This window comes from Aphelocoma coerulescens, chromosome 2 (genome assembly GCF_041296385.1).
Source record: "Aphelocoma coerulescens isolate FSJ_1873_10779 chromosome 2, UR_Acoe_1.0, whole genome shotgun sequence".
In the NCBI taxonomy this organism is placed as follows: domain Eukaryota; kingdom Metazoa; phylum Chordata; class Aves; order Passeriformes; family Corvidae; genus Aphelocoma; species Aphelocoma coerulescens.
In genome coordinates, this window is record NC_091015.1 from 161,195,247 (window position 1) to 161,221,714 (window position 26,468).

Sequence of the window (26,468 nt, forward strand, 5' to 3'; positions counted from 1 at the left end):
TTATATATTTGAAGAAGTGGCCCTTCTCAGTGACCTATGCATGCAGTAAATATACCAAGCAGTGGTCATAAAGGCCAATATGAGAACTGCCAAATTTAGCTACTCAGTAAATTCTAATACATGAATTTTTGAATCCATTTAAATAAATATATTTGACAGTAACCATCAGTAAGCATGCTTCTGAAAGATCCTGCTGTCACACTGGTTTTAATTATGACATAATTATGACATGGCATTTTCTCAGTTCTGTTTAGTATTATGAAAATGATCCTTCTCGTGGGAGCTGTTGGACATTCATCACACTTGAAAAACAGGTACTTATGGAAGGATATAGGAGAGCTAATTGTAGACTCTTTTTTCTTAAGTGTTCTTAGACACCAATTACACAGATTTTTGCTATCAGATAGGCATTACAAACATCATGAATTCAAATGCATCCAAATAGAATGTCTACTATGTGAATGTTCTGCATATTTCATAACAAAGTCAGATTCTATTTAAAATAGTTACAGAAGGGGAAGACACAAGGAGGAAAAATGTTCCTTTTTGTGCCATCTCTTCTGTTTGGTTTTTGAAGTTCTCCTGAAGTAACTGATTAAGAAAAGTAGGAAGTGTTGTTCTGTTCCAAATACCTTTGAAGTAACTTTAACTATTGAAAATAGTGACCAATAGTCTACCAAGACCTGGTTTTAGCACAAGGCACTCTGAGCTGGAGGGCTTTCTGAATAAGACAGGAACCTTTAAAATGTGATCTCGTTGTCTTTGTAAACACAACAGAAAATGGTAGATGTTCAACTGCAACTAGTTGGAGATACTAGGAGAAAAAAATCCTTTTCAACAACTTAAATATCTTCAGTCTCTAGAAATTAAGATGAACATATTTTCATTTTACCCACGTCGTCTATTTATGAAGGAAGGGAATTCAGGTTCATAAAATGAAGTAAAGTAACAACAGTACCAACTTTATTCTACTCTCTCAAATCCCAAAGGATCTGGCACTACTGGGGAAACCAAAGAGAGGACATGGATACAGACATACTCTCCTGGAAACAGCTGAGACGGTCCAAATACCCAGTTACTGTAAATCAGGTATTCCCAGAAGTGTGTAGAGCACACAGGCAAGAACCCTTAGCTACATCTTCAAGTATTACCACACAACTCCAAACACTCTGAAGAAGACACTGAATTCAGACAAACACGGCATTTGGTTTGTTACTCACCAGATCTGTGTGAACTTTAAGGTGTGCTTGGAGCTTGTATTTATCTGGAGTGGAGTAGTCACAATGTTCTGTGGGACATTTCAGCAAAATATTACTGTGTTTCTGAATGACGTGACGCTTAAGGCAGTTCTTGGTGATGGAAGAATAATTGCACTGGGAGCAGTAATATAAATGTTCTCGAGTGTGCGTACGGACGTGCATGTCATAGTGCACCTGGTACCAAAACAACTTGCCTGAAAATTAAATTAGACACGAAGAAAGTGATTCCTAAACAATTGTTAGTGAAAAATTCAAAAAAATAACCAATTTTCTTTCAGGGCAAAAACACTCTGTTTGAATTCCATCCCTTTTGTCTTTAATGAAAACTTGTCTAAAGACCCTTCGCTACTGAAAATATGTTTACAAATCCAACCTTTGTCTAAAAAGATTATGTTATATGTCCTGAAACAGCCTAACAAGGGCAACTTTAATACATATCAATGTATTTATTTTCCTAAACAAAAAGTCCTTTACATCTGTTCTCCTATGCAAAGAATCTGAATGCAACTGTACATAAAAGAGACTGTCAAAATATTTTTTGTTACTTTCTTTCATGTTACTCCTTCTTAAAAGCCTTTGTGGCACAATGGCACCAAAAAGCCCAGAGAAATTCATCTAAAGTACATTGTTATAGTGCTTCAAAAACTTCTTTTTTCAGACTTTGATTCCTTTCCCTTTTCAAGAATGAAAACTACAAGATGAATCCCAAATTGCTTGCTTTCCAGTTATGTAAACACAAACATTTTCAGTTAGAATAAGTGGGAATGGTGTGTTATTCCCACTTCCATAAGTTAAAAAACCCGAACAATTACAATCAGGATAGTCTCGATTTGATACCATGTAATTTAAATTTTCATCTCAAAGAACCTGGTTCAAAACAAGACACAAAGTTATGCCTGTATATATGTACCTATTGTACAGAATGTATATTACCATGCATCCTCCTACACTATATGAAAAAAACTCTGAATTTTATACTAGGCTGATAATGAAGCTCAAGCATTAAAGCATGGGCTGAACTAATGCTGATCACATGCCTAAATCTGCTGTGCTTGGCCCCAGTGAAAGTTATGACTTGGGGAGAGGCATTTGTACAGAAATAATCTATCAAATTTCACATCAATGGAAAATTGAGCCTTGCAAAGCACTGCTTTGCTATATTTCACTAGTGGGGGTTTTTTTGAGGAGATTTGACACATTTCACACTATTTGTACAGCAAAAAAGCAAATCTCACCAGACCCCAGAATCCATACTGAACTACAAAATTAATGCTGCTGCAAAGATACACAAATATATCAAACATTGTAAACCAGAGGAGCAGGAAAAAGATGGCTCACTGCGTAACACTTAAAAAACCCCAAACTCTACTAACTCTACTAACTCTCCTGCTTCTTACCACAGTATTCACATTCCAAGTCTCCATAAACCTTCCTTATCCTCTCACGCAGCTCTGTGTTCATTTGTCTCTTCTGCAAGCTGTCCAAGATCTGCATGAAGGCGACGGATCCAGTCCCCCCGTTGGCTGTAGCTGTGTTAGAAGAGGCTGCCTGTGGGCTGGTGGCTGCACCAGCTTCTGCTGCTGCCAAAGGGTCTGTGGGTTCTGCCAAATTTTGAATGGGTGGATTGCTTGTTTCTGATTCACTAGGAGGAGCAGACTGGATCCTCTCTTCAGGGACTGGAAGGTTCTCAGTCACTGTGTTGTTCTGACTCAAACTTTTGTCTTCAGACAGTAAAAGATTAATTTCTTCACCCTGCTCATTTACAGAACTGCACTGATTAACTGCCTCTTCATTTGGAGGAGAACCTTTTAACTCCTCAGGGCCAGCAGTACCATTTTTCAGTAGGAAGCAGTCTGATGCTACACAGGGCTGAATGCCTGGGACTGCTACATCTGTTGTCTGACACAGCGTCTCTGCTACATTCTTCACCACAGGATTTTCAAATTCTAAGGAAAGGACTGCATCAATTTTTACATCACCATTCTGTTGACCATTATGGTTTACACCTGCAGCTGCTAATTCACCTTTAGAAGCAGATGGCTGTGGAGTGTTAACAGCATCAGTACTCGTGACAGTCGATTCACCCGCAGTTTGTGTCTGCTGTTCACCAAGGGCTTCTGGCTGGATGTCACCTCCTGGCTCAAGCAGGCAGAAGCTTTGGTTGATAGAACTGTTAAAAACAGAATCCTCCTGCAGATCTGCATGCACGTCTTTGATGTGAGCACGGAGCCTCACAGAACTGACAAACTTCTTCAGGCACACAGAACACACATATACAAAAGGGTGCTTCCGAATGTGAAGCTCAAGGGCTTGGTATTTAGTGGCTCCATGACCACAGAGCTCACAAGCAAAGGGTCTCTCATCACCATGAACGAGCATGTGACGGTCCCGATCCAGTTCGTTTTTGAATTTACGCTCACAAATATGGCAGTCATACAGAAGTTGTCTTTTGCCCTCCCGTGTCATCAAGCGAAGCTCATCAAAAACATCTTTCACCTTTTTATCTTGAAGGTCATGAGTTTCCTTCATATGCTTGATCAAATTTTTAACATCTGAGTATTTCTTTTTGCAGAAACGACAGTGCTGCTTAATTTTTTTATGAACCCTTTCGATATGGACTTTGAGATGGCCTTTGCTGAGACAAGTGAAGGTACAATAATCGCAGCTGAACTTCTCCCCGGTGTGCTTCCGCAGGTGAACATTCAGGTTGGCTTTGATTGCACTGGCATAACTGCAGTAGGAACACTTGTAAGGTTTCTCATTTGTATGAATCCTCAGATGTGCTTGGAGGGAGTGTTTAAATTTGAACACCTTGTTACAGTATTCACATGTAAAAATCTTCAGTTGAGTTGGACCCAACCTGAAAAAACCCAAACAAACAGTATATTTACAGTAGTGAACCTCGGTAACATAATGTGTCAGAATTTCCCTAGATATTCATAATGGACAGAAATGCTCAGTTTTTAAAAAAATGTATTTTCCAAAGGCATTTTAAATTATACAACTTACAGTTTATTGTTAGCTGTTCCTTTATTTAAAGGGCTCAGAAAAATACCCCAGTTTCATGAAAATGAATGGGGAAGCACTTCATTCATATTCTGCATGAACACAAATATAAGCACTTCAAAATTACCTGCTTGTTTTCATTGCCTGCTCATATGGGGTTTGCTGAATGGCATATTCTTGATATCCTTTTCGTTGTGATGGGTCTTGGACTGTTGTGTCTGGAGTTGTGGCTTCACTTTCATGAGGAGAAGCCTCAAGAGGAACAATTTTTCTGGCTCCTAAAGGAAGAACGATAAAAATGCTCATTAAAAATCTCATATTAAAAACATGCATTGTCTATAATATACAAGTGTAAATTAAACAATAAACTCTGTAATCATTAGCTCATCTATTTTAGTTTCTGTTGTTATATTCCTTTGCAGAGAATGATGGACACAGTTCCAGAAGTCATCAGTACTTACACCATAGTTCTGCTCAAGTAACATGCCAGGACTGATGGTTTGGAGCATTATTCATGGTGCTTGATGCCTGCTACTAAGAGATCCTACCTCCAAGTATTTCTACCTTTAAGATTGTAACTCTTCTAAATAAAATTTGAATTTTTCTGTTTCTGCTTCATACAACATCCTTTGAAAAATTATGCCAAGCTTACAAATAAGGCTGGGAAAAAAAACAGTTTCACCTAAAAGACAGTTTAGCCTATACTTAAAAATCTGTACATAATTTCCTTAAACACCTTCTATTTTGGGGCATATTGCCATCCCTCAGAATAAAAGAATATGTTTGGAACAGGCTCCCCAGGGCAGTGGTCACAGCTCCAAGCCTGACAGAGCTCAAAAAGCATTTGGACAACGTTCTCAGGCACATGGTGTGATTCTTGGGGCTGTCCTATGCTGGACCGGGAGCTGGACTTGATCTTTGTGGGGCCCTTCCAACTCACGATATTCTGATTCTACATTCCAAGTGCACTTCTCAACCTCCACTGGGAGCAGAAGGAGATCTACTGAGTGCACTAAGACCACATTCCTGAAGATATTATTTATAAAATACAGGCAGTATTAACATAAAATCTCTGAAACCACAGTGGGGGTTACCCAACAAATGGTAGGAAAGACTTAGGGACATTACATGGAGGAAAGCAGTGCTGTAGACAATAAGGATGTCTACAGATGGAGAATCTGTGGGTCCTTCAGACTGATTTAAAGTGGGAAATGGAGATATTTTGAAAGGAGGCCATTTGGGAGTGTGTAAAGCTATTGAAGCTTTTCCTATCAGACTGGACATCAGCCAACTCTGTAACTAAACAGGGTAAGTAAACTGTAATAGCTCTGTTGCTCACTAAACTGGCTGCATCTAAAACCAGCTTTTTTGGACTACATTTTATTAATAATGCTTTCAGTTCTGTACTAAAGATTCTGCAGATTCATCAGAACCGATCTTCCAAGTTTTCACCCTAAATGTTACCAGAACATTAAAACTTCTGTTCTTCCTGTTCCTCCCTCTCCCACAAATGTCAGGTTGTCCATAGGATTGCATCTCCCAAATTGCACTGTGATAGGCCAGTGAGATGGGACCTTGTCATTACAGCACAGGAGCCATGGCTCAGTGGGTTCAGTATAAAGGTGATAGAATAGACTTTACACACCAGACAAGTGTTCCAATATTTCAATACTTAAAATAGAAGCAAATTCTATATTTAGAATGACTCAGTTAAAAGAAAATAGGTCTTAAACTGCTTTATATGCATGGTTGCCTCTTCTAGGCTTCCCACTTCCTGACTGTGAGACAAAGATCCTAATTAAATGCTCCACACTAACTCTCCTCTGTGCCCTTCTGCATTTCAGGATGTTTGAGCATTTCCTGAAAGGACTGCTGAACTGTTTTAATGGACTTTTATACTACCACTATAAAAATTTAATCATCTAAATTGGGTGAACTAAATATATACTCACTAGACAAATACTAACTCACCAGTATTTTGCATACTTTGAGTGGGCAGAATGCTCCAAGGTTATCCTCGTGTTATTGTTTCTAAGTTATCTATGCAGTTCACAGAGAGACAAATGTCTTTAAAAGCCTAAAGTGGGAGATCTAGATTTTCAGACATGCTGATGGTGTACCTGCTCACAAAAGGCAATCATGTCCCCTAGTGGGAGGTTGCTACTTCCCACCCTTAGAAGATAGGGAAGCATTAAGAAACATGAGATATCTCCATCCACTTGGGATGCTGACTGAGGGTACCAATGGACCAGCAGCGACAGCAATCACCACTAGATCACAAACTAATGACTACAGCATATACCCAGGAAGTGAGAAAACTTCGAGGCCCTACCTAGCCTAGTCCCCACATGTCCCAAATCCCAAAAGAATGTCCTCAATATTCAGGCTAGGGAAATGCATAAGAACAAGGCCAACAGAAACAAGGACTTATTTTTCATTAAAATCATCATATGCCAATAGGGAAGATAAAGGTTTTCCTAACCGTTTCCCTAGACAATCATTTCAAGAAGTGAGAGCATATAAATACTGGGGGGGGGGGGGGGAGGAAGTTAACTGTACTGATCATTTCTCTCAGAAAAATCCTTCCTCCAGCACTATCATATCTCCATTTTAAAAGCAGAATCAACTTTAGTTCACTAGACTTTATTTATGCCTTTTGCTTTCCTCTTTTCAGTCAATATCATCTAAGTAAATATGCCTTCAGAAGAATTAAGATTTGAGTTCTTCATGACATTCTGACAGCAGCTTCTACAGATAAGCATTACCCAGTGAGCCTCATCTCTGGCTCAAATTCAGAGATGCCTTCCAATCTCTCACAGTCTGTCCCTCAGCAAAGCAGCTTGTCCTTCACTACAGAGTTCTCCAATACTTATCAACAGTCTAAAAGGTAACAGAATTATTAAGAATGGATCAGAGATACACCAGGAAAGAATATCAACCAAATTCCTACTAATTCAACTAAATTCTGTGAACCTCCTGAAGCTTCAAGTACGGATCACAAAAAAGGATAAAGAAGAACCAGAAAACAGTAACAAAGACAAAATCAGAGTATTTTGTTTGAGAAAGGGATACAGGACTTGGCGACCTTCAGCTTGGAAAAGAGCGAACTGAAAGTGAAATATCAGAAAAACCTCTAAAATTAGCAATACTGTGAAAAAAAGGTGTGAATAATCATTATCTCACAACCCACAAAAGAACAGTTCAGTAAGAAGTCAGCAAACTTAAAATAAAGAAATATGCCCTTTCATCCCATGTGTAATTAAATTATGGAACAATTACTGCATAATGTCACAGAGACTGAAAATATAAATGCATTCAAGATGGGATTTAGACAAATTAATTGATATATATTAAATATGATCATATATGCAAACACCAGCTCAATAACTGTCAGAATCCACGAGACTTTACACAATAAGTGTCTTATTTCCTTCCTGTATAGATGCTGCAAGCTGACTTTAGAGACAACTGATCCAACTAGACCAACCATTTTTTTGTTTTAAAAAACTACTTTAGTTGAAGTTTAAAAAAAAATCTTCACAATGTAGGTACTCTGTATAGCTAAATGTAGGTCTGTATAGTTAAAATAATGTGCTATGGGTATTAAGTGAGTATTTGTTTCTTACAATCTCTTTTTGAAGGAATGTATTTTTCCAGCTTCTACAGCATCCTGAGGAATGTGGTCCAAACGTGTATGATCCATGGTAAGACAGCTCTGAAAGTCAAATCACCAGAAACCAACCTTACCCATAATCCCCAAAGGTCTCCATGCAAACCTATCCCTAACCCCCAAAACAAAGCTCAAAAAAGGCAAAAAGACCATTTAATAGGTTAGGTCACCATGATGTTGAACACATTTTAATTCAGACAAAAAAAAGAAACTCAGACCTGTGTATGAGGGGATGAAGATTCCTACCCCTTTCAACAGAGCTGGACATTAGGTTGGCTGAGCTAAATCAATCTGTAAAACCATGATAACAAACACCTGCTCACATTCAGAGGGGAAAGGTTTAATTTTCCAAACCTTGCCTAATTCAATATTTGCTTTCAGTCAGCAAAAGGACAGCATCTTTTCTCCAGCCTCCATTCAACTACATGTTGGTGATGCTTGAAAAGTACCAGCACAGGAGATCATGAAGATGGATTAGAGAGGGGATCTGCCTAAAATCTAGACCATATCTCTCCTTCTGCAAATACATTATGAGTTTTCTAGTATGTTTTATTACAAAAGTGCATCAACAACAAGCTGGCACAACGATCCAAAGGGCAGGAAATGGGTTGGAGAACAGCACTTGCTTGTGACAGCAGTCTGTACTTACTGACCAAGACTTGAAAGACTATGAAAAAGGAAAGTACCAATCCTCCTCCTTGCCCTGAGAGGCTCATTTTGTTTGATATTAAATCCATTCAGATGTGTCATAAACCCACAACCATCATTCCATGAGCTACAGAACAGAAATTATCTTAAACAAAAAAGACTTTTATCAGTTTAAGAGAAAAGACTGCCACCAGTTAAATTAAGTCAGTCCCAAAATAGTAAGCAAAATTACATTCTTCCACTTCTTCCCCACTGCACAAAAATTTCAATGGAAGAAGGAGCCAAGTGTTCATAGATTACAAATAAAATCCTCTCACATAGTAACAGGAGAACTCAGCTGGACTTTTAAGGACAGTGGAAATCAGGGAAAGAAAAACCTTCACAGTGCTGTATAAAGAATTTGTAGTTGAAAAAAATCCAACTCCTTTAGAAAGAAAAAATAATTACCCTCAAGAAATTCAATACTTCCTGCTATTTTTGTATTTCTTGAAAACAAAAACAACAAAACCAAAACCAAAAATGGTTGATGGAAAAATGAAGATAGTCTACCACTGGCCATCTTCACAGGCACTTAAAACAACTCTCCTAGTAACAAGCTTAGTCTTTAAAATATTACAGAATTTACATAAAACAATAATTTAAATGTTCAAATCTCTCCTGAATGAAACTAATTGAGCATGAATTACAAATTGGTTTTAAAAACCTCGATAATTTACAGAATTTAAACATGGGAAATAAAATACATTAAAAAAAACCCAGAAGATGGAATATTTGGCTGAATTTACTCACTCGTTCTTAAAAACAGACTATGAAAAAAGTGTCTGCCATTCAAAACAATTTTCAGACGTGCATATAATTGCAGTTATTCACCTGCTTAATTGTAATGCTTACAAAAAACTGTCCTATGTTTGATCTGATACCTTGGTGTGCTCATGAACTCAGCATTCCTTCTCTTGAAGGTCTCCACATCCCTCCAGTTATAGAGCCATGGAATGGTTTGGGTTGGAATGGACTTTAAAGGTTGTCTAATTCCAACCTGTCTGCTGTGAGCAGAGACACCTTCCAAGCAGACCAGGCTGCTCAAAGCCCCATCCAACCTGGCCTCGAACACGTCCAGGGATGGGGCATCCACAAATTCTCTGAGCAAACTCTTCCATGCCTCATCACTCTCACAGTGAAGAAATTCTTCCTACAATCTAACCTAAAGCTACCCTTTTTCAGTGTGAAGCTGTTGGAACTGTAAAAAGAAGAGAGGCCCGGCGTGGGGGAGAAAGCTGCAGTCCAAAACCAATTTGGTTGATAAGCGCAGAACTCCGTTTATTAGCAATCCAAAGGCACTTATATAGTATACCAGCTTGTTAACTCCTAAGTGGCTTAAAGCTTATCAAAGCGAATTTCTACCTCTACCTAACTGGACTTACGTTGGCAAGTTTCTATTAGTTATGTTATGATTAAAAGAATTCAGTGTTTACCTCCCTTCTCTGGGTCTCATCTGAACAGCTGCAAGTCTTCAACCTCCCTCTTTGCTCCCCAGGCCTTTTCTCACACAAGAATTTTCTCATGGAGAGTTTGTCTCACACAGGCCTTTTGCGTGCGGGCTCTTGCTACAGTTCTTTTATTGATCCCAATAATTCTATTTCCCAACATGAAGCTACTTCCCCTTATCCAGGTGCAGGACCCTGCACTTGGCCTTGCACTGCAAGAGCTTTTCCCAGGCTCACCTCTCAAGCCTATCAAGGAACTTCAGCACCTGCACAGACAAAAATCTACAACTTTTATTCAAACTGTATTTACTCAGTGGGTTAATGCCAGCTTTCAGACTTCTAAAGCTGTAAATCTATTACCTTTCATATACCTCCTAAGGAAACATTACAGAAGAGGAACACTGGGGAAAATCAACGTTGCCCAAATGTCCTTTCTGGGAAGTTAAAAACTGACTGATCCTCTTTGTTCAAAGGGATTTTGAAGACATCAATTTAGTCATAATCTACCAAACACATGATATAAAGCATTGTCCCAAAACTCATTAGTGCATAGCAAAATAACAGCAAAGTGTTAATAAAATGCTTCTAAAGAATCTTTTATTTAAGAAGGGAAAAATACAGTCTGAGTAGTTCCTTATTACTGGGAATAAAATACAGCTAATTCTTAAAGCCTTCTCTATTTTTCTGATTGTCATCTAAAATCTTCAAACAGAATTTTACTGTAGGGGACACAAAAAGTGGTATTTCTATGCAGCTTTAAAACTGGGTAACAGGTGGGTACAGATTGTTAATGCTTGCAGAGAAATACTAAGTTTAGACAGTGCTTAAGCACCTTTAAACTTTATTTTCAACTTAACTTTACAGATGGTCTAGCACACAGAAAGCAGAAAAGAAGGGAGAATTGTTTTATCTATTTATATTCGTCTACAGCAGTAACTCATCTCTTCAGCACATGATAAATCTCCAGAAAAATGACTATGAAAGACTGTGAAAGATCTTTATTAAAAACACCAGACATTAAAGTATTACTGAGAAAGGGGAACTGTCTAAGAATTGCTAGTGACATTAAGATATAGTTAGATCATGGAAATTAATGGGAAAAAAATAGAAGGAAAATCAATGAAAAATAAATTAAACCATAATTGCATTAAATAAAATATTTTTCTTTTGAATCTTCAGAGTTAACCACTTATATTGTATCTCTAGAATTTCCAAATTCTGAAAAGTTGGGTGAGAATTCAAAACTTTTTGAAGAGTACTGACTTTTTTATTACACATAATTTAGCTGGGAACTTGAATGTAGTAACATTAATTGTCAGTCAAATGGATGAGAGGACCTTCAAGAACTCCTGCAGGTTCACACTTGACCATAAATCCTTTTGGCTCATTAAAGCCTTCTGAATGCTTGATGTACTATGCTCAAGTACCTCCAAAGTTTAAGTTGTTTTACTATTTTGAGTACCTCAATAAGCATATGCGTAAAGAAAACCCAAAATTTTGGTTGCCCAAAGAAAAATTTTACTAGGTAGTACTTAAGGCACCAATTTCCTCTCCTGTATCACATGCGTCCTACATTTGCTTCATTATCTGTATTTACTATTATTTCATTTGCCTTTTTAGGCCAGTTTTATAAGGAAATGGATCTTTGATTGCACTATCCACCATGTCTTTCCTTCCCCTCTTGGAAATTCCTCTAGTTCTTGCTAGAAATGTAAAGGCCTAAGATAAAAACTCTTATAAGATGCATAAAATTTAGCACCAGGAGAGGGGAATCCTCAGTTATGGCTCTTTCCAAAAGCTCTGAGGAAGAGAGGTTTGTATATATCCATAGAGTAACACCTATAGGAACCCACTTTCCAATAGCTCCATGATCCCCTGAACCAGCATATCACAGATCTCAACATCAAAAGATATTAACAACACAGAAAATCCTGCTAGCTTCCAACCCACAACAATGAAATAAAGACCTTAGAGATGTTCTGATAATAACAAGCAAAACAAATACTCAGAAATGTTAACAATAACAAAAAGGAGAACAATAAAACTACAAAGCTGAAAATAATGCACAAAACTATTAAAAAGGTATTCTGACAGTCAGAATTGTTAATGGTTTAAAACCAGCTAATGGTTTATAAAAACAGTCAAATGCAAGTCTAGTTTTAAATAAATATTTGAAACATGTAATCATTATGTAGAACTTGATTTTCAAATATATATACACTTTTCTGTTCTCTGGTCAGTGTTTTATCATTTTCTTCTTTAAAACTATTCACAGACTAAACATAACTGATGCTAATGCAGTAGCTGATGTTAACTACAGCCAGGTCCAGCATTTCTTGTACCTATGAAGAAATGTGACAAGTTCTAAAATTATGTAGCTGCCAGATGGGGAGGCTCTGTATTAAAACAATCAAATAATGCTAAATATTTTTCACACAATAAATAATCCTAAGCAATTTGTTCTTAAACCAATGAATATTTTATACAGTGTCAGTATAATAAAAAAAAATATATATATATAATTGGTGATTTTGATTACCTGGAATAGTTTCATGGGCTGTCAAAACCACACTTATAATAGGATTTTTAGCTCCTGAAACCTGTTCAGTCTCCTTAGTTGATGCTGTTTTCTCTGTTTTCTGAACTCTGGGCCTCTTTGGAGTTTTTTCTCGCTCATCTTCCTTCCTGTCAAGGTCAACGTCAGAATCATTACCTAAAGAGCAAACATCAAAAAGAGGGTAACTATGTACAAAAGCAATGCAGGTAACACAGTCACTAACACTGCACAAAAAAATGGGGGGAAAATTAATGCTACTGTAGAAAGAAAGACATGTTATCTAAACAAGATCTGCTGCATGATCCCTAAAGGGGAACTTTTTTCCCCTCTATTTAATAAAACTGGTATGATACTTAAACACACAAAGAAAACAAGAGAGAAAAAAAGTCAAAATTTTCAAAATGACCTCTCAGAAACATGTGTTTTTAAATTCAATCACATTACTGTGGATTTCTGTGAAAATTCTAAAAACTTCATCAAATTTCTCATGATTTTGCAATTAATGAACAATTTATTTTTCTCTTTTCCATATTTAATTGTTCTGACAAACTTAGGATTATTTCTTTTAGTACTGGCTTAATTTTCAATCTTATTTAATGGAAAGTCTTTTGACAGTCTCTTTGGATTAGACCTTTATCCTCTCCTGTTACTGTAAATCAACAGCCAGAAACATAATTATCATTTTAGTGTTGGTTCAAGAAGAATTAGGGCTCAAAACAGGTCTTTGGTTCAACCTAACTCGCAACATGTAACTCCTCATTTTGAAGGCTGCACTTCCAAATTATTCCCTGTTGCTGTTCAGAATGTCTTCAGCCTCTTCAACTGGAGAAGTTTTGAACCTGTTAACTAGAAAGCCACACAATAGCTGTATACAAAACACTTTTCTGAAATAAAAATGAAGAGCCAGTAATCAGCTGAGTTACTCCTTGAAGCTACTTCTTTCTTAAAGCAAACGAGGAATTCCTTACTGAAATTCTAAAAAATAAAAAGTAAACTTAAAAACAACCCCAAAGGTCCTTATATATAAATAATTAGCAGCATAGATAAAAAGAGAGAACTCTTAAGTTTATACCAATCAAACTTCTTAGATGAAGTGGTAGAAAATGCATACAAGAGAAAACAAAGTCAGCAAATTAAGGCATTATGCAAATGTTCCAGAGGTAATAAATGAGGGAAGAAGAAACTAATGGAAGAAGATTATAAATAAACCCAGTGAATTTTTCTTTTTTTTTTTCCCTCTCTCAATCTACATCAGTTGATTCTATCTCCACAGTAAGTAATTCCAAGTAAATTCAAAGTGTGCTGGAGCTGCTCTACTGAGATAGGGAAACAAAATATAAATAAAAAAAAACAGTAAGAGCACAGCTGTAGTGTGTTCAGACTTGTTTCCAACATGCAAACAGCAGAAGCAGTGAAAAGATACACAACATGGAAATGGCTGTTTTAATTCCAGTAATATTTTGTAAATACTCAGCTGAGACTGAAACAAAGTCTGTCTCTGTGGTCTGACTGTAATGAACAAAGGTTTGCAATGTGCTAGCTGTTCCTTACAAAACTGAAGGACAGAAGCAGAAGTTAAAACAGCAGGGTAGGGCTGATCATGTAACTACCACCTGTATAAACCACAATTTCTTTACTAGACACAGAACCAGAACGAAACAAGGAGTACAGGAACAAGTTTAGCTTTCTCAGGCATACTGACACACAAACCTGCACACTGATCTAGTGTACAGACAGACACAAATCTCTACAATGATCTAGTTCTGATACTTAAACAGTAAAAATTATTCCCTAATCCGATGCCTGTTGACAGCAGTAGCCCCATTCTACCCCTGTCCGAGAGGAACAAGCATCTTCCAGAAACAATGTGTTGGTAAGGAGCTGGGGTGCACACATTGCCAACACCTTTTGCTACAAACAGAACTATTTCCTAGTCTGTTAACCTGAGACTTAAAAATCCTTCAAACCAACACTACCTATCAAACCACCAAACCACCAAAAACCTTAACTTTCAATGGTAGCTTTTTTGCTCCTGAACTCTCTCTACACCAAAAAAACCACCTGAAGTGGAAGGTGTGCTTTAGGAAAGGATTAAAAGGGAGACAAAAGTATGTTTTAATGAAAAAGAGCTTCAACTTCGACCACAGGGCTCAAACAGCCTTTTTATAGTATAGGACCACCTCATCAGTATTTAGTTGCCTTCCTGGAAAAAATTCCTTCAGTGTTAGCATCATGGATTAGAGTGTCAAAATAAATATTTTGTCCATCACAACTAGGACAGTTCTGCTGTATAAGAACTACCATGGGTTATAAAGGATTACCCTTGGATGATTTTAAGATTATTTATGAGAAAATGGAGTATATGCCACTTGAATAGCTAAGCTGAGTTTCTCCAGGCAGGAAAGGCCTTGGCTTGCTCCTGAACAGGTTTGGTTGGACAAACTGTCTCACTCTGCACCTCCCTCAGCTCAGCACTTTGTCAGCTGGCACCTGGATCCAACAGACAAAGTGTCCTCCCCTCCCCACTGTCAGGCATTTCAAACGCTGGTTTGTCTGTGCAAGAAACACAATGCTGAGCTGTGCCTTCTAACACAATTAAGAAATGCTCACGTCTGTTGATCAGCAAAGCTGCTGCCAGCTCTGAATTTATCAGTTCTTCCGGAGTCCCACTGAAGTGGATCATTCATCTGTCCCATGATTCTGTTGGAGTCACTGACTGAAGGGACTGCTCTCAACATTTGTAATTGGATGTACGACATTTCGCAGGCATAGCTACACCACCTGAACTGGCATCTTTTTAAACTACTCTTCATTCAAAGTACTATTTTTTAACCTCTAAAAAGTGGTATTTCATAGCAGGAGGAGAGCAGCTTGGAAAAAAGAAAGTGAACTGGCCATATAAAATTAACACAGGCAATTGCTTCTCCTGCAGAGACTGAAATCCTACTTGCAGGAAGAATTAATTTAAATTAGAATCCAGTTGATGGCAAAACCATTTTAAACGAAGGCCAAAAGTGACATCTTTAAGAATTATGCAGGCTCCCACTTCGGTAGAACTGAATGGTTCGCTCCAGAGAAGGGATGGTAATCTGCCTTCCACCCAAATGCCATTCCCCAGCCATTAAATGACCTCTCTTGTATTTTGCCAGCCAGATCCGAATCATTAGCCAGAACTTCTAACTTGGTTTAACCTAAAAGAACAAAAACAGGTGTACACAAAGTTTAGCTTACAAAACAGCAACTTGCTTAGGCAAACAAGCCCTCTATGAAAAAATATATTTACTAAGCATGTACTTGGGGAAATTGGAAGTACAATGGACAGTTTTTTAATCCCATGCTGTATTTGCTTTGTGTGGCCAGGTTTTGGTGGCAGGGGGGCTACAGTTTGGCTTCTCTGATGCAGATTTGGGTTTATTCCTCATTATCCTGCTCTGATTTGATTGGTAATAAACTAATTTCTCCAGGTTGTGTCTGTTTTGCCTGTGATGGTAACTGGTGAGTGATCTCTCCCCACAAGCTTTTTGTTTTATTTTCTCTTTCCAGTCCATCTGAGGAGCTGCTTTCCAGGCACCCTGGAGTCCAGGCAGGGTCAACCTGCCAGATTTGAAAAAAAGAGTCACTAATTTTTGCTGTTTTAGTGAATAGGCCCACAAGGTGAAGGCAATCATTATGCATCAAAGGATCAAATCAGATGCATAGAGGATGTCAGTAACCAGTAAGGCCTGGTGACTCTGGAAAGAGTAGAACTATCAATGAGTCAGTGATCTCAGAGATCGATGCAGGTCACTAATTACAGAAGCAAAGAACTGCAGAGGCAGATTGCATCTAGCAGTTATTTCTCTGACCAACATATGTGCAGTTTCAATAGAGTTTTCTAGTGATTTATTTAAACATCCATTATGTTAGGGATTTCAACACTTTTCTTGTCAACATACAAAAGACAACAAAACATTTCATTACTTGGAAACCTCTATGAATATTTGAGCTCCAGCTCAAAACTTTATTACGTTTTTCTCTATAAAGAATATCACATGGAATAACTATATAGATATATATATATTCACATCTTTTCAATATTTACATGTTTAGCATATTTTAGCAATAGCCAAAACATTATTTTGGTCAAAAATAGAAACCACTACATCATATGAGCTGCGATGAAGAAAGTTAACTCCATTACAGCCAGACACAGTGCAAAGTGAAAATATCTGATTATTGACCAGAGCTCCAGAGTGCTAAGCTTTACAAGAAATTAAAAACATGAGAAAGTGGTAAAAAAAACCCACCAAACTAAACCACCAAACTACAGAAACATCTCAGAAGCATTAGAATAACAGACAAAAGTACTTTCAAGTTGGAAAAGACATGGATAAAAGGAAAAAAAACCCCAGCAGCATGTACTAGGCGAAATGTCACAGACTGAGAAGAACCTATAGCCAAAGCTCCTTGTAAATTTTAGCCATCTATTTTGAACTGTGTCTGAAATGAAGTAGATATTATATTTCCAGAAGATTCAAAGACCTTCAATAAAGTCTTCCACCCAGCTCTAAGAAAATTTGCAACAGAGGATTCAAGAAAAAATAATTGCTGATAAAATTATGGGTTCTAAATTGACTCTTAAGAGTACAAAAAAGATCAGGCTGTATTTCTAAATACTTCCCTGAAAACATAAGTTTAATAGTAAGCAGCAGTCAGAAAAATCAACTATAATCTAAAGGAAATATTAAGAAAAGAGCAGAACAGAAAAAAAGCCCCTCATGCCATGGCATGAACCAGGAAGGCTCTGCAGAGGGATCCAGACAGGCTGGATCAATGGACTGTGTGAGGTTCAATAAGGCAAAGTGCCAGGTCCTGCCCTTGGGTCACAACTGTTCCATGCAGTGCTCCAGGCTGCAGACAGAGCCTGGAAAACTGCCTGGCAGAGAAGCATCTGGGGATGTGGGTCAATAACAGCTGAACATGAAGCCAGCATGTGCCCAGGTGGGCAAGAGGCCAATGGCACATGGCTTGTATCAAATTAATGTGGCCAGCAGGACCAGGGCAGGGATTATCCCCCTGTGCTGGGCACTGGCAAGGCTGGACCCCAAATTCTCTGCTCAGTCTTGGACCCTTCACTACAAGAAAGACATTAAGGTGATGGAATGTGTCCAGAGAAGGACAACAGAGCTGGGGAAGGGTCTGGAGCACCAGTCTGATGAGGGGCAGCTGAGGGAGCTGGGGGTGTTCAGCCTAGAGAAAAGGAGGCTCAGGGGGGACCTTATCACTCTCTACAACTCCCTGAAAGGAGGCTGTAACCAGGTGGGGGTCAACCTCCTCTCCCAAGTAAAAACTGACAGTATGAGAGGACATGGCTGCAAGTTGTGCCAGGGGAGGTTTAGATTGGATATTAGGAAACATTTCTTCATTGAAAAGGTGGTCAGCCATGAGAACAGGTTGTGCAAGGGAAGTGGTGGACTCAGCATCCCTGGAAGGGCTCACAAGGTCTGTGGATGTGACACTTGGGGGACATGCTTCAGTGGTGACCATGGCAGTGCTGAGTCAACAGTTGGACTCAATGATCTTGGATGTCTTTTCCAAACTTAGTGATACTGTGATTATGCAAAAGGTTATAGGGAGTATTAGAGAGATCCCTAGACAGAGAACACAACACAGAACATGACAGAGAACTGTTCTTGCTCATTCCACAAAGTTTTGAGCTACTGACTGTATTCACACTTTCTTAGAGGACAATAATAATGCACATGCTACTTTGATCTACATATTCAGAAACTGAAAAGTTGTCTCAAAGCAGTTCATATGTTAAAGCCAGAAGTGAAAAGTTTTCCTGTGATGGGACAGTAACTAGTAGACAGCTGAAGACTGAGTTTCCCAGATGTATTCCAAGGAAGAATCATGTCTTCAGGACAAAACCAGCCCCCAATACCTTCACAGTTTGCAGTCAAGATAGAAAGCTTTCAAAAACTGGAACCCCTTGTTATTTGTTTCTTATGATTGATTGTTTTGCTTGATTGTTTTGCTTTTTCCAGAGAATAAACAAAAAAGGTTTCATTTGCCCAAACTGAGGCTATTTTCTTTACAAAGAAGGAAAAGGATGAGCAGTTTAGTTTGGAAAAATTGCCAGGGTGTTTTGCAGAGAAACAAATGAAGAAAAGATTTAGGAGCTCTAATGAGCTAACAGGTCAAGAACAGGTAATTTGAGTTTATACTTTGACCTGAGAGTTTATTTTAAGAGGACATTAGAAAAGATAACATTGCTAAAATAATGCAAATGTTGACACTGGACCCAGCACATACAAACAGCAAAGGGCATGGACACTTGGAATGTCAGAGGTAAGACAGCTGGAGTAACTGTCATTATGTGTAATTGAAAAGTTGTACCACTGATGACAGTAAAATATAAGCAGGTACTTTATCAAAGCAAGAGTTTCTCTGCTCTGTCATTATATTCTAAGCTTATTTTCATTAAGCTTTGCCACAGAAGTTAAACTCTACATACTAGTGAAAGTAAAACAGTCATACTAATTTGTATAATAATGACAGACTGGACATAAAAGGGTAACAAAAAACTGGGAAAAAAATTCAATGGCAAATTTTGTCTACAAGCAGAATCCACAATATCATACTGAGTGACTGTAGCAAAAGCAAAACCTGAATTTTACCATCAACACAAAACTCACATAAAGCTAAGATAATATGGACTAAGTCATTGCTCTGTATGTTGTGTGACATTCACCTTAGAGAAAAGTTAAATAGACAGGTAGACAAGATGATTACTGTATATCCGTTCAACTACTCTATTCTGAACGAATATTCACCGTTGTCTTTTTAAACAGATTTGGGTTCAATGCCCCAGGCCTGTGAGTGTTTAAGAATCCATCTGGACAATGCCCTTAGCAACAGCTTTAACTGTTGGTCAGCCCTGAATTGGTCAGGGAGTTGGATGAGATGGTTCCTTACAACTGAAAATAACTCCATTCTGCTCTGTTCTGTACTAAAAATTTGAGAGGTTGAATATATCCAAATCAATCCTAAAGCTAAATTTAAACACTGAAATCTCATATGCCAAAGACAATCATTCACATAAAGCTTTGTTAAAAAGAAGAGGGGAGTTTGACATTATTTTTTATACAGTAAAAGAAGCCATCCAGAAAAGCAGACTCTAAATCTATCAAAAGAAGAGAACAGAGTTCAGGTTTCTCAAGCCACAGGATAGAAACACCTGTACAGGACCATCCTTCCTCACCATTGTGTGATACTCACCTGCATGGCCTATGCCACTTCTCACTGAAAATCTGCAATCCCCTTTATGACTAACAGAACACTTGCTAATGCAAAACAAGCATTTCAGGGAGTTTTAAGACAATCATTAGTGTAATAAACATTTTGACCACTTTGAAAGAAGGCTAAATACCTTGTCTAAATTCAGTTTTGCTTCAACATGCTTTTTGTGCTACAAGAAACAGACAACTCCACTCCATTTAAAACCAGCACTGGGGATTCCGAGTCAGGCCTCACGGTGGGAACACACTCTTCCACAACCTGCTTCAAATATTTTTGCTGCATGTTTTCTTACCTCCATCTCCTTCTTCTTCTCCTTCATTTAGGACAATAATGCAGATGTGTTTAGTCAGCTGACGCGTGTTGGAGAACTTCCGATTGCATTTCCTGCATTCCAGGCTGCCTGCTGAGACTTCAGGCAGTTCTGGGCCTTCTTCTGTCCCAGCTGGAGTTTCTTTGCTTGGAACGGGGTTATTTTCTGCCATGTCTTCATCCACACAAAACTTCTTAGTGGACCCTTTTGGTCTGCCCCTTTTCCTCTTCGCTACGAGAAGCTCTAGAAAAGAAAATTAAAGTTTACTTTAAATTATAATTAAATTCCACAGCTAATTAGCTAATATTCCCGATATTTGAAAAACAGGTGCCTTAAATGAAGTTTGAGAGGCGTTATCACAAAAGCTTAAAAAAGGTTAGCATCACACAAACTTATTTCAAGCAGTGGTATTTGCTGGCATTTCTGGTGGCTGCAAAGCAATAACATTTGTGTCATTGAGATCAGCAGATGTCCAAGTGCCACAATTTTACATAAATTACACTGCAAGCACTCTTCTAGGCTACTGTATAACTCTATCAGCACACGTATTCTACAAAATTGCTCTACTGTGTTTCAACAGTCTACAAAAAGCTTTTTAATTTAAATCATTTTCAAAGAAATTATCCAAGTATTGAGATGTAATCAGAGAAAAGCAACTTATATTTTAGAACCAAAAGCTCATTGTCCTTTTAATATAGTGAACAATTACTCCTTAATATTTTCTGTGGTTCTTGATTGTCAGTACTTTCTAGACAAAAGCTGGCATAAAAGATAACAAATAAATTGGTAACAAATAAATTGCAGAAGTCATGCAAAAAAATGTTTCCTTAATTAAATCAGAAGTCATCCACAACTCCTAATAAGTACAATATAATTTTACATTTCCATATTTCTGTAGAGGAAATATTGATGAAATCCATGAGATGCAGGGAACAGAAGTGCCTGACAACATAAACTGTATTTTCTGCTTAAGATTTCTCTCATCACTGCTGTAGGATCACAGATACTGATAAATTGAGATTGACAATGTAGAAGTCTGAAAAACCACAAAAGGAGAGAATATTAAAAAAAAAATTCTAAACCACGAAAATTTTTCAAGCACAGGTGCCCAAAAACCTTATTGAATTGGTTATTTAGAGCATATGGAAAAATAAATTACTTAAGGAATCTTAAAGGAAGATGATTAAGGAGAACAGAAGAAGGTAGCATCATGTTACTCATAACCTATTCAGCACTTCCCTTAAATATACCAGGCAAACACAACCCCACATTTGGAGACCACAGCTTTGAGTTAATCATGTAATTACTATCAAATGAAAAAGAAAACATTCTGTCTTCTTATAGAAGATACTGAACACCTGTCTGCTTAAATAAATGTAATAAAACTGACAAAAAACCTTACTATGAAGAAAAACAACTGTTTCCCATAACTTTTTGCAACCCTCCACCAGCATCCTGAACTTCTTTGCTACTCGAGCAAAAGTAGTCAATCATCAGCCAAAAAGAAAGGGGTGATTTCAGTGCTCTCAAAACTTCTCTTTGCTACCATTCATGTAACTTTGATATCCATCCATCACAGCAACCAATATTTGGTGCCTTCAGCTGAAGAAACTAACACACAATTAAAATAAGCCCAACAAGAATTATCTTTACATCAAGCCATCAAAAGGTCACAGTTTGCTAAAGTGTCAAACATGAGGAATACACATGTGGATGCTGGTCAGACTACTACAAAATAATTAAATCCAAGGGTTGGAAGAGTGAATGCAACCACCACATTCTCTGCATATTATATTCTTTTCATTCCTTTACAAAGCAATCATCAGATTGCCCAATAAATGGAAATGAAGAAAAATCAGGTCAAAGAGATGCTTCTTCCTGACTGTTTAATGCAAGCTTAATGAAAAACAGAATAGCATTTTCACATTAAGACAGAAATTGAAACAAAATCTCACATGCAAGTGGAAATAGGAAAACTGCTCCTTTAGATGGCTGGTGATGGAACCTCTGCTGTGGCTTACAAATTTGCAGTTCTTATCACTGTGACTGCTAATGGTGTGACAAATACACAAAAAACATGCAAATTTTAGAAATGCTTGTAAATGTGTCCACCAGCAGGAGAATTTAAAGCAGTTCTCAAACATTTTAAAAGGTTTGGTGGCAAGAGGCAAGCAGCAACAAACACAGGAACAGGAGGGCCCATGTGGGCAACTGACACATCACCAGAAGTTCTGAGGCTTATGACAGTCATTTCTTGGTTTGCTTTTGGCTTCCTTTTCCCAGGACAGAACTTATGTCAAGTCACTTTGAGTTAACAATGACAGAATTAAATTTTTAATGAGGCACATAACCATAAATTCCAGCTGTCCCTCTACCCAGCTTGCCCCCAGTGAGCTCTTCACACTGCATTATACTAATTCCAGCTCAACCACCACCTAAGATCAACAACACACAGTAATTTAATAGTAGAACATTCTCATTCATCTGCCAGTACATAACCAAGTTAATCAAACATTGTTTGTTAGAAAAAAGAATCTGTTTAACTGTTAAAAATAAAGTAGTATATTAAATAAATAATAAAAAACCCCCCACCCTATCACTTATTTCAAGGATGCTTAGTCATAAATAGAAGTTTTAAATTGGTCATTAAAAAGACTTTTAATTAAGATTCTGTTCCCTCAAGAACAACTTAGTTGTTTCTGGGGATTTTGCACTCATTACAGACTGACTGAAACCAATCTTTATGCTGACTGCCACTGGATGAGCAATGGCAATATCCAGAAAAGACATTCTGTGCTATGTTGTGTAATTATGTACTCCAAGACATAAAAAAGATACTTCAAACAGAGAGTAATGAAATAAACTATATGTCTATTTTGATACTGTTGCTTCAGAAGAATCGTTCACATAAGTTTCTCCAATTCAATCAATTTAATATAAAAAGTTTGTCAGCAGTCACAAAACACTTGTGCAGTGTTCACTTAAACATCCTGACCAAATTTTAACAGGTTGAGGCATTATGCAACATGAATCTTTCCCCAAATGTCAGTATTAAAAGCTTACATTTCATCAGTTACAACAGCACATGGCCATATTCAGAATCTTCAGCACAAGGTGTCACACAAATGCATGCAAATAAATCTCATCCCCAGATGTATTTTGTTACTGTTCTGTGTTTGTATCATGGCACCTGCAACACCTCCTACCCCTCAGGTGTGAATGCAGGCTCTGGCCTGCACTTTCTAAATTTCATCTGCTGCAGATTCCATAGCAGGAGGGTAAAATTCATGCTTTGAAAGAAGAACTCTTTCCAAATCCTATGTTCATCTGTAGAATGCCATATTTTTATTTTAAATAGAACACAGAAAATAATTGCATGGGACTTCAGAACCCTCTTCTCCAATCAATCTGTCTGATGGGAAAGGAGAATTGCTAAAGTATGCCTAGATTATGACTTGAAAACTATGCAAGAGTGATTTACCTTGACATTCTTACTGACAGCAGATGGCAAAGGGTTGAGCTACATAACCTGATAAAGGTGGCATCATATGAACATATCAGATGAATAAAATTATTCACCAAGAATAATGAAAAAGATAAATTATGAATATATATTTAACATAAGAATGTCATGTTTTACATAAGATTTGCAGAGTTATTTTCTTAAAAGCTATTTATGCCTAATTTCTGTTGCTTCAGATCATAATGGTAATTACAAACTATCCTCATAAATGTATAATGCATGCTGAACACATACAATACAGAAAGTGAAGACACTCCTGACAAAAATGCAAAGAGAAGTTTAGAGAAGAGCCTTTTTACTAAAATAAATAAGAATATGTTACAAAGTACAAGTCTCACTGTGCTCAGAAACATACATAGTGAAGGGATAACAAGAAAGAAAGATCTGAGAAAGGAAAATGCATCTTGCATGCCTGACGAATTAATTCTGTGCAATTAAAATAAAATTAGAATGGCATTTTGAAACCTGATTTGATATTTATTCATCATCTTCTGATACACTGGTAATTTTGGGCATTGTGTAAAATAATAATCTGGTGTGATTTTTCCTCACCAGCCACCTGAGGAGACAGCAGCTCTAGTGAAATACTGTACGACCATTATTAGAAATATCTTCTTACATTGATGAAGTTAGTATAACTACTGAATTACTGCTGGTAAATAAATGAATAAACATTACATGCATATGTTAACACCAAAAAATTCTTTAAGATATGATATTAGAGTAGGTTTGATCCATAAGCACATAGTTTTTAAAATCCAGAAGTCATAATTATTGAAAAATCCTAGTATTTGTGTTAAATAACAGGTTTGCCAACAATATAAATCCATTACTCAGTAAGGGCATAAAAGAAGATAAAAAGTCTGAATTATTTTGAACCCATTGCTAATATTCCAAAGGATTGCAATTATAACCAGTTAAAAATGGAATGGAATGAATGTTACTTCTTTCACTGCAGAGTGGAATTTTTATGTGTAACTAATTCAACCTCTGATTGCTTTATTTACCAGTGTCAATAACAAAAACACAGTTATAAATTACAAATCGTGCCACTACCTTTTTGGAATAGAACTATTAACATTACCTGAATCACAACAAACAGGTCAGACAACTCAAAAAGGACATCTAAGCCTCAAGACACACTCTCACCCATGGTGTCCTGATTGCTTTCCACTGCTGTTAGACAATCTTCCCACTGCTACTATAGAACTCAAATTAAAGCTGTAGGAAGCAAACTTTGCTATACTTGACACTGAAAATTAATGAGCCAATGCCACTGTTCCCTAAGACACGTTGAGTTTGTCCATATCTGTCATATGATCTATTCTGTGCTGAATGAAATTCAGGGTAGCAGTTGTACAGTGATTATTATAAACCATTCTATGCACAGTGCAGAGTCCTCACCACAGGTTTTATTAAAGAAATACATAACACTGAAAATTACATTCCTCTCAATTTATGAATGTACCTTCTCCATCTTTGCTTGTGTTTGTGGGTACTGTTAGAGGTTGGAGAGGAATAATGATGTCATCCACACTGGTCCCTTCTTCTGTGTGTTTCTCGGAGACATGAGACAAAAGTTCGGACTTATTTGGTGAAAATAAGTTGCAAAGCTTACACATGAAGATGGAATTGATCCCTGAAAAACAAGTTTAGAAACAAGGAGTTAATATTTTCAAATGTAAGTTATTTATATTACCATGAGTTACTGGGAATTTTGTTCAGTCAACATAAAAACTATAATTTACTTAATACATTTAACAGACAGCAATGAGGTGAAATGACAAATGTTCTATCACTAAATGAACACATTCATAATACATCCCAAAATAAATTAATTTAAGAAATGGGTAAACTCCTAGATAGATCCCCACAGGACAAAAACTTTCTTCTGGCTGAAATCTTAGAAATGTTCTAACATGACACAAAAGGAAGCAGAAAAGATTAAGACCTTTCTCCCCTTCCAGCCTCAAACATCATTATAGTTTTATATATTTTCAAACACATGGTAAAATTATATGTAAGACAGGACATCCTCATCAAGTTCAATTAAAAGTTCCTGTTGATTTAAGAAAAACAAACATACAAAAAAACCCAAAACAAAGCTAAAAACCTTCAAAGCAGCAGCAAATGAAGAACGCCACTAAAACTCCCCAGGGTCAATGCTTTAAACAGAAATTTGACACAACTTTTTAGGCAAAACTTCATGGTTTTTTTTAATTCACAGGTACTCGAAGCATGATGTGAAAGCAAAGCCTCAATAAAGTAAATAACAATAAAGAAAGATTAATATAAACCCAGATAAAAAAGCTCAAAAATTTTGGCCAGAGAAATTCAGAAAACTTTGTTTTCTAACGCTTCAGTCTTTTGGCTTAATGGTTTGATTTTTCAAGAGCCCCTACACCCTTCAGGATCCAATGAAACCTAAGAACAACCAAGAACCAATTTTAACAGCACACTTGTTCTCCAGCTTCATGTAAAAAGTTCTGGCCCAGACACCAGTTCCAATTACTACTCTCCCTCCACCTCCCTAAAAAATTAGGGACATACACCCACCTGAAATCAAACTGGAACAAACAGCACTTTTGAGGTACAAGTCAAACCACAGATCACTGGATAAGTACAGAAATAAAGTGCTGGTTTGTGAACTTTGGGATGAATCTGGGAATAAGAGAACAGGGAAGCTATATTTTGGGACCTATTTTCAAAATAATCCTAAGCACTACCTTA

At 37.3% G+C, this 26,468-nt stretch overlaps 1 protein-coding gene across 4 annotated transcripts in view; it reads right to left on the reverse strand.

Moving 5' to 3' along the window:
• ZFAT (zinc finger and AT-hook domain containing) overlaps positions 1 to 26,468 on the reverse strand; it is a 78,917-nt gene that overhangs the window by 43,462 nt on the left and 8,987 nt on the right. For 3 of the 4 annotated variants that reach the window (XM_069005526.1, XM_069005527.1, XM_069005529.1), the window contains exons 2-7: positions 25,207 to 25,377; positions 20,198 to 20,458; positions 12,607 to 12,780; positions 4,393 to 4,543; positions 2,657 to 4,119; positions 1,221 to 1,453 (exon numbers count right to left, since the gene is read on the reverse strand). In XM_069005526.1, coding sequence (XP_068861627.1) covers positions 1,221 to 1,453; positions 2,657 to 4,119; positions 4,393 to 4,543; positions 12,607 to 12,780; positions 20,198 to 20,458; positions 25,207 to 25,377 — 2,453 coding nt within the window. Of the gene's footprint in view, positions 1 to 1,220; positions 1,454 to 2,656; positions 4,120 to 4,392; positions 4,544 to 12,606; positions 12,781 to 20,197; positions 20,459 to 25,206; positions 25,378 to 26,294; positions 26,317 to 26,468 lie in introns of those variants that run through there. The other variant, XM_069005528.1, reaches the window with a different exon arrangement.